Source organism: Amphiprion ocellaris, chromosome 1, assembly GCF_022539595.1.
Source record: "Amphiprion ocellaris isolate individual 3 ecotype Okinawa chromosome 1, ASM2253959v1, whole genome shotgun sequence".
Taxonomy (NCBI): Eukaryota; Metazoa; Chordata; class Actinopteri; family Pomacentridae; genus Amphiprion; species Amphiprion ocellaris.
This window is the reverse complement of record NC_072766.1, coordinates 33172723-33188746: the sequence shown is the minus strand read 5'-3', so window position 1 is coordinate 33188746 and position 16024 is coordinate 33172723. Positions and strand designations below refer to the sequence as shown.

The window sequence follows — 16024 nt, the reverse complement described above, 5'->3', positions numbered from 1 at the left end:
AGCAGACCAGAGAGTGCATTCACTGAGGTACCTTGTCATCCCAATGTTCGAGTAGAGCACCAATTTGCTCTGTCAGGAACATCAGGTTAAGGATTACTGAAATAAAAAAATAAAATAAAGTTTGCGAAATAACAGACCTTATACCTAAAGCCAGAGTTTCTGAAATTATGTAAACTTTAGTGATGACTGAAGCTGCTGAAGTGTGAAGGGTCGTGTACCTTAGTCATACTAGTTATCAAAGCAGTAATAAGTACTACTGTTTTGTCTGATCAGAGGTGACCCAGCTGTTGGAGAGTAACTCGGAGGTGATTCGAACTCTGGAGCAGATAAACATGTCCCTGAGGGAGGGGAAGAGTCTGGACATCAGCCTCAGAACCTTGGAGGCCATTGCTGGATTGAAGGACCAACTGGACAGTCTTCTGCAAGGGAGGAAGTGGAGGAATGCTGTGGAACGTATCTGGGCCTTTGGGCCTCGCAGGTCTGACTGTAGTGGCTTTCTATTCATAACCAAAAGAACAAAGAGTAACAAGAGTAGACTGACTTTTTTCAAAAGGAAGTTTGACCTTTCGTATGTATTATAAATGCAGAAAGAAACAGGCCTTTGTTTGACACAGGGCTTTATTCCTAATTTACTGTTTTCATAAACATTTTAATCAGATTTTCGTTCATTTATTCAACCTTTAATGAAATATCAAGGAATCATTGAAGGCATGGCCTCATTTGCAATGATGTTGCGTACATTCATAGCAGAATAAATAGGGCAGTAATTAGCGTACAAACGACAGAACAGTACAGTTACTTTCAAGAGTATGGTAGTTTGGAATCAGCATTTTAAAATGATCTACATGTACAGCTGTGTTAAGTTTTAAAATTTGTTGTAAAATGTTCCAGGTCAATGTCCAGCACAAACACTAAAGCATTTATTTATTTTTTTTAATTCTGTGTAAGACCATGGAAGTTCAAGCATTAGCCAGTTGCTTGAGGAAACTAAGTATTGACTTTGGGATCAGTTTGGCAGAGAAATGATGTATATTGCCATCTATCAAGGGGCTGCACGGTGGATCAGTGGTTAGCACTGTCACTTTGCACCTAGAACATCCCTGCTTCGCGTCCCAGCCTGGGCCTTGGATCTTTCTGTCTGGAGTTTGCATGTTCCCCCTGTGCATGCACGGGTTTTGTCTGGCCATTACAGTTTATTATGGTTGTAGCATTGTTAATATAAATTATAAACAGAACGGAACCCACAGTTGAACCTTGTGGTGAGAGGTAAAAATATAGAGCAAAATACAGAGTGAACATTTCCTATAGTCAAACATTGTTGACGAGACAGGGAGTCCTGAAACTATTTACATGAAAGAGTCTAAATCAATACCATGTAACTTTTGTATGAGCATATTGTGGCACAGTATTGAAAGATGTCACGACATCAACAATAAAGGAAGCACAATATTGTGTACAACTGACACTATAGCATTTGTAACCAAAGTAATGATGACAGGACTGTGTTTTGCTCTGAAATATGATTACAGGGTTCAAATTGAATTTCTTGAGAGAAGTTTCTGAGAAGATTATTAATAATTTACTGATGTCAGGACTTAAGCAAGATGAGACAATACGAGCAGCCTTATACCGTAGGGCATCATGTACTGATTTTCCAACCTGAAGCATAACTGTAGTAGAGAAGGAGAGGTTGGACAAATATGCATTTTCCATCCATCTATCATTTATAAGAAGGTAGTAAGGTGATAATATGGCCTTTTGTGTTTTTAAAGTATCCTGCACTATGTCTAGGTGACAAAAACCATACAAAGGCCGTGCACGTCCACATCATCAGTTGTAGGTGTTGGACAACAATATGTGTCCAAATTTGGAAAAATTTAGTCTGCCCTCTATCCAGGTGACCAATTTCATCATCAGTGCAGTTTTTAAGCCACTTCAAAGTGAAAATTAAAATGTAGTTTTAAGCATAGAAACCCAAATGAATGATTTGTAGTTCCTCATAAAGTGTAGTGTCACTGTTCTTTTTTTCAGGTATGGTCCCAACATTCTGCTAAACAATGTGGACTCCTACCAGCGGCCCTCGGTGTGGCAGTGTCTGGGTCGGGGAGACAAAACAGTTGAGGCAGGAGCTCAGGCTGCTGTTCTACGGGACTTTGACAACAGCATCATCAGCGGCTTCCTGCTAGCAACTCTGTCAGGACCCATGTGTGAGGAGCCTCTAATGGGAGTTTGCTTCTGCGTGGAGAGGTGGGACGTCCAGTCTTCAGCCCCAGCACAGCATCAGGAATCCTTTGAAGAGGACTCCATGTCCCATAAGGCTTTAGCTGACAACAAAGTAGAAAGGAGCAGTGAGACGTCTGCACAGGAGGAGGGCATGGCATCAGGACTGGGTCAGGCCGAACGCAGACCAGAGCCTGCTTCTGACTGCTATGGGCCAGTCTCTGGCCAGCTGATTGCTGCCATGAAGGAGGCCTGCCGTCACGCCTTCCAGGCTCAACCCCAGAGACTCATGGCCGCCATGTATACCTGTGAGATCATGGCCACTGCAGAGGTGCTGGGTAAGAGAGCATTATCAACAAGCCTTTGCCACACAACTACTTTATTTAGCCTTATAATAAATAACATTTTAAAAAAATTACAGTTTTTCCCAACTAAACTTCTCCTTCAAGGAGCAATGAAGGCCTAAATTTGATACAAGCCTCCTTCAGAAAAGGCATTTTACCTTTTGCAGTTGAGGGCTTTTTTGGTCCCGGTCTTATTTGCGAGAACAGTATAAGTTATGGTAAACATGCCAGGTTTTGTCCTAATGTCAGGTGATACAGATATCATTCACATCATCCCTTTGAGACTATCTATCCATCCATCCATCCATCCATCCATCCATCCATTATCTGTACACCGCTTAATCCTAATTAGGGTCGCAGGGGGGCTGGAGTCTATCCCAGCTGACTTAGGGTGAAGACAGGGGACACCCTGGACAGATCACCAGTCTATCGTAGGACTACATATAGAGACAAACAATCACATTCACACCTACGTAAACCAGGGATCTTCTAGCTGCAAAGTGCTTACCACCAATCCACTGTGCAGCCCCCTTTAACACTAGAGATTCTAAAAGTATGGTCCCCAGACCCTTAATGGTCGATGACACCATGCCAGGGGTGTTACTGTTACTCACAATAAAAACAACATCTCAACCCAATGTTGTCATCATCAAGTGATAAAAAGACAAATCAGCCAGACTGACATCAGTGAAAGCAGCAGTGGAGACCACAGTGTGGGAGCTGTCATTGGTTGCTGGCAAACAAAGACATGAGGCCAGTTAAGCTCTACAGCACCTCCTAATAGCACACAGAGATGTAAGTCCAGAGACTTTAATGGAAAGGTGAAGAAGTCACCTCTCACAAAAATGCAAATTTATAACTTCGCAACAGTTTCAGCAAAAGGACAGAAGTATCTTTTTGGATAACTCAACGAATTGCAAAAATCATAAAGCCACACACAATTGGATGGATTTTCTTCATATAAACAACATGTCCGTGGATATACTGAGCCAGAACATCCGCTCAGACCTCTTTCACATGAATACTAATGCTTTGGACTGGATGCATGAGCTTGAAGTGGTCTTACTGATAAGGCAGAAGTGCAGCTGCCGAGCCTATCCTGTGACTGAATTTGCTTCTGAGGAAATTGAACCTTTTTGGCCCCTTTCCAACTGACTTAATATTTGAGTCTTACTTTTATTCCACACTGACCGCAATGAAGAGTAAGCACAGTATATGTTTACATGTAGAAATTACATTAAAGTCTACATATGACTTCAATAATTTACTTCAGAAAAGCATTCCAATGACAGATGGGCACATATGTCACTAATTTCAGGTAATTAATGTTGGTAATTGAAGTCACTCAACATCATACATTTTACTTTCATAAGGAGCAACATCAGCTCCATAGGCAGCTGACTGCCAGTCTGAGGACCCAAAAAGACCCAATAAGTGACGATCTCAGGTCCCTAACCCACTGAGTTTGAGGTAGAACAGATGTACAGTTTTCAAGATATGTGAAGAACATACAGACAGACAAGGATTCCTTCATTTATTACAAAGATGATGTGCATTACAGGGGGTCAGTCTATAGTCTTGAAAAAGTCTCATGACCCTGTGGTGTAAATAATATGATGGGATTCTGGAGTGCAATATGATGTTCTCTGTGTTCCTGGAAAAACATGTATACCTTCTGGAAACCACACACACATACACATAACCCTCATTTTTAGGGGCATGATGTCCTGAAAATGTCACAGTTGGTAATTTCAGCATGAGAACAACAAGTGAGGCAGCAAAGCTCAGCATTGACTAATGTTCCACAACACTCTCTAAGCTGTTGTCCTCTGAAAGTCATTAAGATGAACATTAGGCTTGAAATAGCATTTAACGTGTTAGTAAACAGTATCTTTAGGCTTTTTAATAGCCACAGCAGTTTGTTCAGCAGCTTTGTCAGTTGAATCAGAGCAGGGCGACTAAGTGACGCATTAACTGAATAATACTAAAAAATCTCCTGACTTCTGGCTTTGTGCAGCTGTTTGAGGACCACAAATACCTCTGCTGATGCTCATTCTGACCTGTGTCCATTTGGATAAGGTACTTTAGTACAGTGTATAAGTTTCTAACTTTACATTCATTGAAAATGTAAATTTGATGGTTCACTGAACTATAATCCTTTAAATTTAAATCCCTTGTGTGTAAATCACTGAAAAGCACCTCACTTTTTTCTGACATGTTACAGGAGTCTTAGTTTTAACTGTGGGAAAACCTTCAGGTGCGACTTCTAACTTTAGTATATAATCAGCGTTAGTTTAACGAACTAACATGAGTATTAGTGAGCATCAAACAATAAAATTGAGCGCCTTATTGTTTTACTAGGGATAAAATTCATATTTTTTTATGAACACAACTACAAGTTTTTAAAAAATCTTTCAAGGCAACGACTAGTTGTGTGAGTTGTTGAACAATAAATTAGTGTAGTTTTGTCTTGGTTATTATATTTATTTATTGTTAGACAGAAAGGGATTTCATTGTTTTGATTCATGCAAACCCACCTGAAGACCCTTCTATTGGCCTTAGTAGAAAATAAAAGTCCTTCAAAGGACTAAAACATAATGCCTGAGCATGTCCAACATCAGGAATTAATGGACCACACAAGGCAGGGGACCACAGAGTCTATTAATCCCTGATTATGGACACATTACAGGGTGTTATCCCATTTACACCATGGACATTTGTTAAAGAAAAACAAAATAAGACCAATAATTTAAATTTTCATGTGTTTTACAGTTAGAAGGTTTAGTTCACAAGACACAACTCTGTTTTCCGAGTTGGCCTGAGGTTGAGACTACTACCTGGTTATAATCACCCCATAAAGTTCTAATGCAATGGACACATTGTTCTCCTGAAAGCAACTCCTGTAAATAGAACAAACCCTAGGTATGACTTGACAACAGGATTTTTTTCCATTTCACTTCTTTCTTTCTTTTTTCTTGAAAACAGTCTTCAGGGAATCTGACTGGGTGTTCTGCTGTGTATACTCAGTGTTCTGAGTCTTGTGTACGCTGTGTGTCTTTCATCAGGCCGAGTTTATGGTGTACTGGGAAAACGAGAGGGTCGAGTCCTCCATGAAGAGATGAAGGAAGGGACGGACATGTTCATCATCAAGGCTGTTCTGCCTGTGGCTGAGAGCTTCGGATTTGCAGATGAGATTCGCAAAAGAACCAGCGGATTGGCCAGTCCACAGCTGGTCTTCAGTCACTGGGAGGTGATTATTATTATTATTATTACTATCATTATATTATACACAACTTGTCTTTTTTATCCCATAGCTACCTCTAGCGCATGTGATCAGTATTTGATAATATTATGTAGAACAGCAGTTCTCATTCAAAACTTGACTCATGACAAATTTGATGCATTTTCTACTTGCACAGTTTATGCATGTGTTATGGCTGTGAGCAGTTCAAACACAGACCACTCTTTCCTTTTCCGAGTGTGTTATTTGAATGAATTATAGAGGCCTTTTGTGGAACACAACATGACACATCTAAGATCAACCACAGTGGTGCAGGATACTCTACTCATGAGGGTCATGTGACAGTCACAGCTGCATCTGTAGATCACTTTTTATGTAATTTTTGTAACTGAGATAAAAGAGGTTATTCAGTTCCAGTGGACCTTTTCATGTCAGAATGCAACAGTACACATATTTGTCCCAAACTGTGACACACTGTCAGTTCAATATGCCTTGTGAGTCGAACAGTCGCTGTCAGAAATCTGTTTATGTCAACTTAATTTCACCCACAGAAAAAAAAATACTGGAGCACAACCTTCCTCTGTATTGTTTTGGTAGTACTCCAGTTGTTATTTATCTGCCAGCAGTCTGTGCCAGTTTTATGAAACATGCATTGAATCCACCACATCTTTGCTCACATTGTACGAGTCAGTTGATGAGCTACCATGTGGAGTTATAAACATACAGTGTTGAGCAAAAGCTTATAGCACACTTGTAAAGATCATGTACATCATGATAGTCTTGAGTTTCCAGTGACTTTTATAGCTCTTAATTTTCTGTAAGCAGTGCTAATATTTGGTTAAGTGTCCGTTGGTCATTTTAACCAACTAGGTGCTTTGCGTAGCCGTCCACAAGCTTCTGGCAATCTTCTGGTTGTATCTTGACCTGTTCTCTTGACAGCATTGGAGCAGTGCAACTAAATATCTAGGCTTTCTGACACAGACTTGCTTCTTCATCACAGTCCACAGGTCCTCAACAGCATTTCAGTCAGGACTTTGGAGGGGGGCAAATCTAAAACCTTAATTGTAACCACTTTTAGGCATTTCTTTACCGTGTTTGATGTGTGTTTTGGGTCATTGTCTTGTTGGAACACTCAGCTGCATTCAAGACCCAACCTTCTGACTCTTGATCATCATCAATTGTCTCTCGGCAGCATGCGATAGTTTGTGTTTTCTTCCTGATCATGGCAGTGACACAACTGCTGTGTTGAAATGGCTCAAAGTGACTTTCCTGACTTGTTCAAGTCAATAATTTGATTCTTCAAATCTGTGTAGAGCTCCTCAGACTTTCCCAGAGAAATGTGTGGCTGAGTTGAAAGAGAGTAAGTGAAAACGGTGCTATTTAAATTGATTTAGAAATCCCCAACTGTAGTCAATTGTAGTCATTCACAACATGTTAAGACGCCATACCACTAGGAAAATTAGATCAACACAACTTTCCACATCACCTGCTGATTTAAGTTGCTGTATGTATATTTTTGACCCAGCAAATTTTACATTTTTTTTTCTGGAAGACCAATAATAAACCTGTGTAAGAACCAAAATGCATGGTTTTTGTGACAGAACCCATCTATGATGATTCCGTCATTGAATATTAAGACTTATAGGGTCATAGGAAGCTCAAGACTGACATGCTATACATGGTCTTTACAAGTGTGGTACACTTTTGTTTAAAACTGTATACATTCATATACAGTGCCTTGCAAAATTATTCATAACCCTTGAACTTTTCCACATTTTGTCACATTACAAGAACAAATTTAAGTGTATTTTACTGGGAATTTATGTGATAGACCAACACAAAGTAGTGCATAAGTGTGAAGTGTAAGGAAAATGATATGTGGTGTTGAAGATTTTATACAAATAAAAATCTGAAAAGTGTGCCGTGCATATGTATTCAGCCCCCCTGTGAATCAATACCTTGTCGAACCACCTTTCGCTGCAATTACAGCCTCAAGCTTTTTGGGGTATGTCTCTACCAGCTTTTCACATCTAGAGACTGCCATTTTTGCCCATTCTTCTTTGCAGAATAGCTCCATTTCAGTCAGATTGGATGGAGAGTGTCTGTGAACAGCAATTTTCAAGTCTTGCCACAGTTTCTCAGTAGGATTTAGGTCTGGACTTTGACTGGGCCATTCTAACACATGAATATACTTTGATCTGAACCATTCCACTGTAGCTCTGGCTGTATGTTTAGGGTCGTTGTCCTGCTGGAAGGTGAACCTCTGCTCCAGTCTCAAATCTTTTGCCTCTAACAGGTTTTCTTCCAGAATTGCCCTTTATTTAGCTCCATCCATCTTCTCTTCAACTCTGACCAGCTTCCATGTCCCTGCTGAAGAAAAGCATCCCCACCTCATGATGTTTCCACCACCATGTGCAATCCTGCAAACAGGATTTCTTATTGCTTTTTTTTTCAACAATAGCTTCTTCTTGCCACTCTTCCATAAAAGACAAATATGTGGAATGTGTGAGTAATAGTAGAGTAGTGGACAGATTCTGCCACTTGAGTTGTGGATCTCTGCAGCTCCTCCAGAGTTACCACAGGCCTCTTATCTGCTTCTCTAAATAATGCTTTCCTTGCCCGACCGATCTGTTGAGGTTGACGGCCCTGTTTTGGTAGTTTTGCAGTTATGCTGTCTGCTTTCCATTTTCAGATGATAAATTGAACAATGCTCTGTGTCATGTTCAAAGCTTAGGATATGTTTTTATAAACTAAACCTGCTTTTAACTTCTCCACAACTTTATCCCTGAGCTGTCTGGTGTGTTCCTTAGTCTTCATGATGCTGTTTGTTCACTAATGTTCTCTAACAAACCTCTGAGACCTTCACAGAACAGCTATATTTATCCTGAGACAGGTGGACTCTGTTTACTAATTAGGTGACCTCTGCAGGCAGGTGGTTGCACTGGATTTTATTTAGAGGTATCAGACTAAAGGAGGCTGACTACATATGCACGCCACAATTTTCAGATTTTTATTTGTATAAAATCTTCAACACCACATCTCATTTTCCTTCCACTTCACAATTATGCACTATTTTGTGTTGGTCTATCACATAAAATTCCAATAAAATACATTTAAATTTATGCTTGTAATGTGACAAAATGTGGAAAAGGTCAAGCGTTCTGAAAAATTTTGCGTGTGCGTGCGTATGTGCGTGCGTAACTTTATTACCAATTCAAATTAAGTCTGTAAGGAACTCTCTGAATCCATTATACACAAAGATACATTTGCAGACAGCTGGAGTGTGAGCTTGTTATGTGGGGCTGCAGGTCAGTGAGGCTGTCTGGTTAACGAGACGGTTCCCTCTGGGGAGTTGGAATCAAAGCTGCATTAGACAACATGTGCGTTAGACCTGCCGCTTGGCTGGCTTGAGCTTCAGGACACACACTCGTCTCAGCGTCCTGCCGGCCATATGGACAGTGTCGGTTGGGGTAATTGGTCGTGTTTTCTGTAAGGAGGGAGACATGATTTTTGACTATTGTACAGCCACATGTCTGACAGAATATTTTTACTGTCATTTAAATGTATGATTTTATTATTATTATTGTTTATTTAATTTTAAATTGTGTTTCTGCTGTTTAATTACATAAAATCAAAAGCCATGCACATCAACGACAGATGATGATGACGATGAAGTGAGAAAACTGCCATGATGAGATACTTTTTAGAATGACTGCTGTTATGTTGTTAAATATCTGTAAGTGTAAATATCTGCTTTCTCATAGTCACTATCTAGGTGTAGACTGCAGTTATGCAGTAACTGAGTCCAAAATAACCTTCATTTTTATAGTTCTTAATAATTTTTCTTGTAACCAGACTTTGCTTTCATTGACTAGAAAAATTACAACATAAGTACAATGACGAAATGGGAAATAAATACTGTGGAAATTGTTGGCTTTGTTTGCAAACCTTTTTAGATTGATGATGGTGATATTGCTTGAACAGTTGCATGTAAAATGTGTGTTTTTTTTTTTTAATTTGTTTTTTTGTTTGATCTGCTTTTTAACTTGCAGTGTTTGTTCAAATCCTACCACAACATATCAGTTGGTTTCAAATATGTTTCCTTTTTCTTAACTAATCCATTCCATAACCCTTGATTTTTTCTTTCTGAGCCATTCCTTAATGGGTTTGTTGGTGTTCTCAGAACCATTATAATATCCAGTGTTTTTTTTTCCTTTTTAAGCTACAAATTACAGAAAGATGACAACGCATTAGTATCGAGTTTTCTTTAAAATTATATACAATTCATAGTTGAATCTGACTGCATTCTGCCCAGTCCCTGAAACAGTAAAGCAAACCCAGTCCATAACATCTCCACCTCCATGCCTTACAGTTGCTACGAGGTACATCTACTGGAGAGCTTCTTTGATTTGAGCCAGTTATGTCTACAGTTACTGTGGCCTTGCATAGCCACAATGCTGTGTCAGTGGTGGAGAAAGATCTGAGTGTGCCCATTATCTGGAGGGTCCAGGAGTGGTCCATAGAGATGTGGACACCCAGAACCTTAATGCTGGAAACACTCTCAACCTGTGTTCCTTTGATATGGATGGATTGTGTGTGCAGCCTTTCCTCTTCCTAAAGTCAACAATGAGCTTGTTTGTTTCGTTAATGTTAAGGTTGCTGTTGGTGCACCAAGCTCCTAGATGTCAGGCTTATTTCCTGTAGGCCGACTCATCATTGTTGTTGATGAGACCCACTGCCTTTTAGTCTTCTTAAAACTTGATATTGCTGTTGGAACCATGTACAGGCATGCAGTTACGTGAACAGTGATTCGAAGTCAGGATGTAGCCCTGTGGAACACCAGTGTTCAGAGCAAGCACTGAGGAGATGTGATCTCCTAAACTAACAAAATAGGGTCTGATTGTTAGAAAGTCCAATATCCAGCAGCAGAGGAAGGTGTTGATGTTAACCTAACTGAGTTTGGTGAACACTTCGGAAGGGATGATGTTGTTGAATGCTGAGTTGAAGTCGATGAACAGCATTCTGACGTAGGAGTTAGGGCTGTCCAGGTGGGAGATAGCAGAGTGAAGCGCCATGAAGATGGCATCTTCTGTTCCCCTGTTCTGGTGGAAGGAAAATTGAAGGGGGTCCAGTGTGGGAGGCAGATAGGTTAGCACTTCATGATGATGAGAGTGGGTCGTTCAGGCTTGCTGCAGTGGAGCCTTTTGGTGCTGGCAAAATGAAGGTGATTTTAAAGTGCTTGGGCTGGTTGAAAATGTCAGTGAGGAACTCAGTCAGGGCCCTGTGAGCGTGTACAAAGAAGCCATCAAGACCTGCACTGTTGCGTGCAATAATGCACACCGATAGGGGAGAGTGTAGGGGCTGGTGGTCTGCAGGGAGTACAGTCTTGATGGTTGCCTCCTTATTGTCCCTGTCAGTCCCTGTCAAGTAGCCTCATGCATTGGGGCTCAGAGGCTTTAAAGTACTCCTCAACCCTCAGCTGGTGGCTGTACTTTGCTCTCCTGGTGGCCCCTCTTCATGTAGGCTCTGGATGAAGTGCTGGCAACTTTAGATTGAAAAAGTTGTAATTTGTTTGTGGATGGTGACATAGTTGATCCTGGTGTACATGCAATCCAGAATGGAGGTGGCAAAAGAGTGTCTGTCTGTTTGAGAGTCCACGGTGGCTTCAGTGGCAAACGTACTACTGGTACTGAAGGTACATATCTTTTTAAACTTTATGTTTCAACTTGTCACACACACACAACAGGCACATTGTCTTATAGCCATTGTCTTCACCTCATTAAAACGTATCTGTCTGATTTCATTTATGTGCAGATGCTTCCTCACAAGGAGTTTGTCCTGAACCCCCCACGGTCCCCCAGTCCTCTTAGCTTCAGGACTCTCCTGCTGCTTAGTGCTGATGTCAGCATTTCAATTGCAGCGATTTGATATGGCTACAATATTGGATTAACATATGAATGTGCAGAGAGAGACAGTTCTGAGGATTGCTTTGTTGTGTAACTGGAGAGTTAGGGGTTTCTGTTGCAATGTTTACGTTAGATTTCCATCAGAATGGAGCTTTTGTTGAGCTAGAGACTGGAGGTTTGTGTAAGTGCTGCATTGATCAGCTTAAGTATCTGTCTCGTAGTGCAGTTACTGTGTGTATCTGTAGGTATGTATGCTACTAATTCTTGACATCCAACAACAGCCGACCTGCTAAACTGATGTCAGCTTGATACCAAATTTGATCTCCATTTTAGTAACTATATAAGCTGATAAGCAATACGTGCAGGAGATGTTTAAGGTGGTTTTGGAACAAAGTTGTCTACATCATTTTTGTGTATTTGTTGTATTTTTTGGCACAATGTGTGGCTCAGTACATGTCTTGAACAATTCTTTTAAAAAACAAATTAAAGGTATCCTAATGAATAATTGTTGCAGCGTATAAGTCATGTCAAAATGGATTTGTATATTGTTAGCTGATTTTTTAAATTTCTTAAAACATAGTCAGTGCTGTCCTAAAGAAAGTTGAATCTGTCAGGTATTTGGCAAAATAGTATGTGTGCTTTAGGTATATTTTTCAAAAAATATCTTATTTGTCTTTTTGGCATCATGTGTCTCCAAACCCAATCATCCAACATTCACACTCACTTCACTCTGTGATTAACCAGCTGTGCAGCGGTGAGAAAGTACTCAGATTCAAACTTCTTTCTCTTCCATCTTCTATTAATGTTGTACAATTATTTGTGTCATCTTTCTGCGTGAACAATCAAGTGTAGCAATGTGACTACCTTCCTGTAAATACTGTCTGAACTTGACTGTTGCAGGATATCCCATCCCTCTTCACCCCCCACTGCATTGAAATTGTATTCCAGCATGTGCTGCTCATGACTGGTGGGCGTCGTCTCCTGCAGTCAGTCTGTTGTTCTAACTAGCTCTCTACCATCTGTCCCAGTGTAACCCCAGAGCCACGAACCTCTGCTTCTACTGTAATCTTTCTCATTGTGTGCGTGCGTGCTATGCATAAATTTGCATCTATCCTGACAGTCATTTCTTCAGCTATCCACTTCAGTGACAGAGAGATCCCCATCTTTGAAAACCAAAACTAACTAGCAGTTTGCTAAGTTGACATGATTTGCTGCTTTTCTCTATTTTATGATGTAAACTGATTACATTGTGGTTTTGGACTGTTAGTTGGACAAAATAGGCAAGACGATATCCCCTTAGGCTGTTGGAAACTACAAGGAGTATATTGTCTGCTTTGTGAGACTCTGTGAGATTGAAAGGTAATTGATTATTTCATCAAATAAGTAATCAGATTAAGTAATGAAAAAATGATAAGACTGATACCACATTTGTGCAGGAACTGCAGAGCTGGAATCAGGATATGGTCAGTGTAGCTTAGCATACAGGCTGGCAGCAGGTGTCAACAGTTCGCCTTGCTTTGACCAAGGAGAACAAAGTGTCTGTGAGCACTTTCCCTGCTAATCCATATGTTTCCTCTTGTTTCATTTATACTTCAACATTAAAGTAACATAGATATATACATATGATGTGCTTTGTGTTTTAGTTTTTTAAGGTGGGGTTTAAATACAAATTATGTTTGATTATTTAATGGTGAAAATCCTATTTTATTGGCAACCAAACAGATAAATTATCTATAAGGATTCTAAATGACAGTAGAAAATACCTTAACCCAGAGAACTTTTTATGTGTGCCACACCCCGTTCCACTTTGAATCCCAATATGGATGATTTTCCATCCATCCGTTATCTATAGACCGCTTAATCCCCATTAGGGTCACGGCAGTGCTGGAATCAATCCCAGCTGACTTCAGGTGAAGGCAGGGGACACCCTGGACAGGTAACAGTCTATCACAGGGATACATAGAGAGACAAACAATCACTCTCACATTCATACCGACAGACAATTTAGAATCACCAATTCACCTCAGCATGTTTTTGGACTGTGGGAGGAAGCTGGAGAACCTGGAGAAAACCCACACATGCACAGGGAGAACATGTAAACTCCACACAGAAAGATTCCAGGTCCAGTCCTAGCTGTGAGGCAACAGTGCTAACCACCTGACACTGTGCAGCCCCACAGCTGATTTTCTATTTTGGTAAACTGGAAGCACATGCACATGGTGAATGTCACTATCCCTCTCCTCCTCTCTGTATCTCAGGTGATCAGCAGTGATCCATACTGGGTTCCCACCACGGAGGAAGAATACTTGCATTTTGGGGAAAAAGCCGACTCTGCTAACCAAGCCCTGAAATACATGAACGCTGTCCGCCGCCGCAAAGGTCTGTATGTGGAAGAGAAGATAGTAGAACACGCCGAAAAGCAGAGGACGCTCAGCAAGAACAAGTAGATTTAAAAAAAAACATATAGAAGGAAACTCCTATAGAAACTCCTACTGACAAACTACAAGACACTGCTGACATCTATCCAGGATTCCAGGTACCTACTGTACGTCATGGACTCTTCTATCAGTGTCACCCATGATTGTGAGCAGAGGAACAATTGTCATGTCTACGGAACAATCTGTTCATTATCAAGAATATGTTTCACCCATATTTGGGCTCTTTTGATTAGTTTGGGCAAATTATGCATATTGATTAAGTATGTAAATTTGTAAAAGTCTGTTATCTATATTTATATAACAGATATTTTTGTCTTTTCTTCTAAAGGTAAATGTACATTAATGCTTAAAGATAATGTACAATAGTAAATGATCCATTAAATAAACAAGTGTGCGGAAATTTTTGAATGTCAACATTATTTCCCATCACTTTACAGTTTTACTATTATATGATGTGGCTTTATCCACAAACTACCGGATAAAGGCATAACCATCACATGTCAAATATATATAGTGTTTAGTTTTCTCCTTACAAGTGTAAGAAAAGTTGTTGGAGAAAAAGTATTCTTTGATGTTTTAGAACACAGCTGCGATTTTTTTTTCCCACAGCCAAGCATAAAATTTATCATTCCCAATTTTATGAATGCAATCTCAGTAATAAGTTAATATTTCTGTTGCCTTTAATTATTGTCAAACAACTTCAGGTAGGAAAAACAAGAAGAAACAAATCTGTGCTGTTCCTTAGTAGCTATTTCAAAACACATTTGTTATATTGTTATTTTACAGACACATCATTCCCATTCCTTGCTGTTTCCAGTCATGTTACAAATGTGACTTATAATAGTACAACTTGTTCAAAAAATCCAAAACTTCATTCAAATATTGAGATTTTCTGTCGCTAAATGGGCCTCAGTTGTCCTTGCAATTGTTTTTTATTCATAAGACTTTGTTTTCAAATTCTCACTCATTTTTGTTTTTAATTTCTTGTTTCATTACTGAATTCTAGAGTTAACATAAAATACAATGATGGTAACACAATGAGAACTTGACATGGATTTCAAACAAAATAAATAAACCAAAAAGTATGTTTTCAATCTGTAACAACAAAAGGTGTGCTGGAAACGTGGGGGAGGTAAATGGCTTTGATGCTTACTGTGTGCTTCTTCAGCAATCCATTTCTGTGCTAATGCAATCAGATAACTCATAACTTCTGGTGTGCTCATGTGTCAAGCTCTCAAAAAGGTTGAAAATAGCCTCATCCTGTCATCAGGCCCGTGCTGCTCTGCTGCCCATCGATAGCATGTCTGTCCAGTCTCTGCTAATGGCTGGCGAGCTCCTCCTGTGAGACCTCCGCTAATGCTACAAGCCGAGTGGGCTCATCTCACAAAACGGTCAGTCGAAGTCATGCATAACTGAAGAGCTCTTTTTCACCCCTACAAAACATGGCAGTTTTACTTTAGTCACGTGGCTTGAATTAATTCCACAGGCCCCATCAGTAAACTCCCCATTTTTGAATTGTGTTACCAAGACCCTAAAGAGGGCTTTTTAATTCAGAAAATAAAAACATGGTGAAAGTTGGGAAATGCAAGTGTTGGAACAGTCAGACCACAACTCACTGCCAGAGATGTAAACAAAACGCAGCAATGAAAAACTACAGTCAACCTTACTTGTGCATGTATGATATTTTCCTGGACGGGCTTGCACATAAAAACAGAAATGATTACTAATAGTTCTCAGAGTGACTCTGACTTCAGCACACTATAATGAGGAATGTCTTGTCACTTTCTCTAGCTCTTTCCTCCCTCTGACTTCCCAGGATTCTGTTTAGTATTTCACACCTCGCTCTCATCCACCTACTTCATTCTCCCTACCCTC

General features: G+C 40.0%; 1 protein-coding gene across 1 annotated transcript in view; it reads left to right on the top strand.

Annotated features, from left to right (window-relative positions):
* efl1 (elongation factor like GTPase 1) overlaps positions 1-14549 on the top strand; it is a 66516-nt gene extending 51967 nt beyond the window's left edge. Inside the window, exons 20-23 of the mRNA XM_023264135.3 lie at positions 274-478; positions 2032-2558; positions 5630-5814; positions 13970-14549. Coding sequence (XP_023119903.2) covers positions 274-478; positions 2032-2558; positions 5630-5814; positions 13970-14158 — 1106 coding nt within the window. The 3' untranslated portion in view covers positions 14159-14549. The remainder of the gene's footprint in view (positions 1-273; positions 479-2031; positions 2559-5629; positions 5815-13969) is intronic.
* The last annotated feature ends 1475 nt before the right edge of the window (positions 14550-16024 follow it).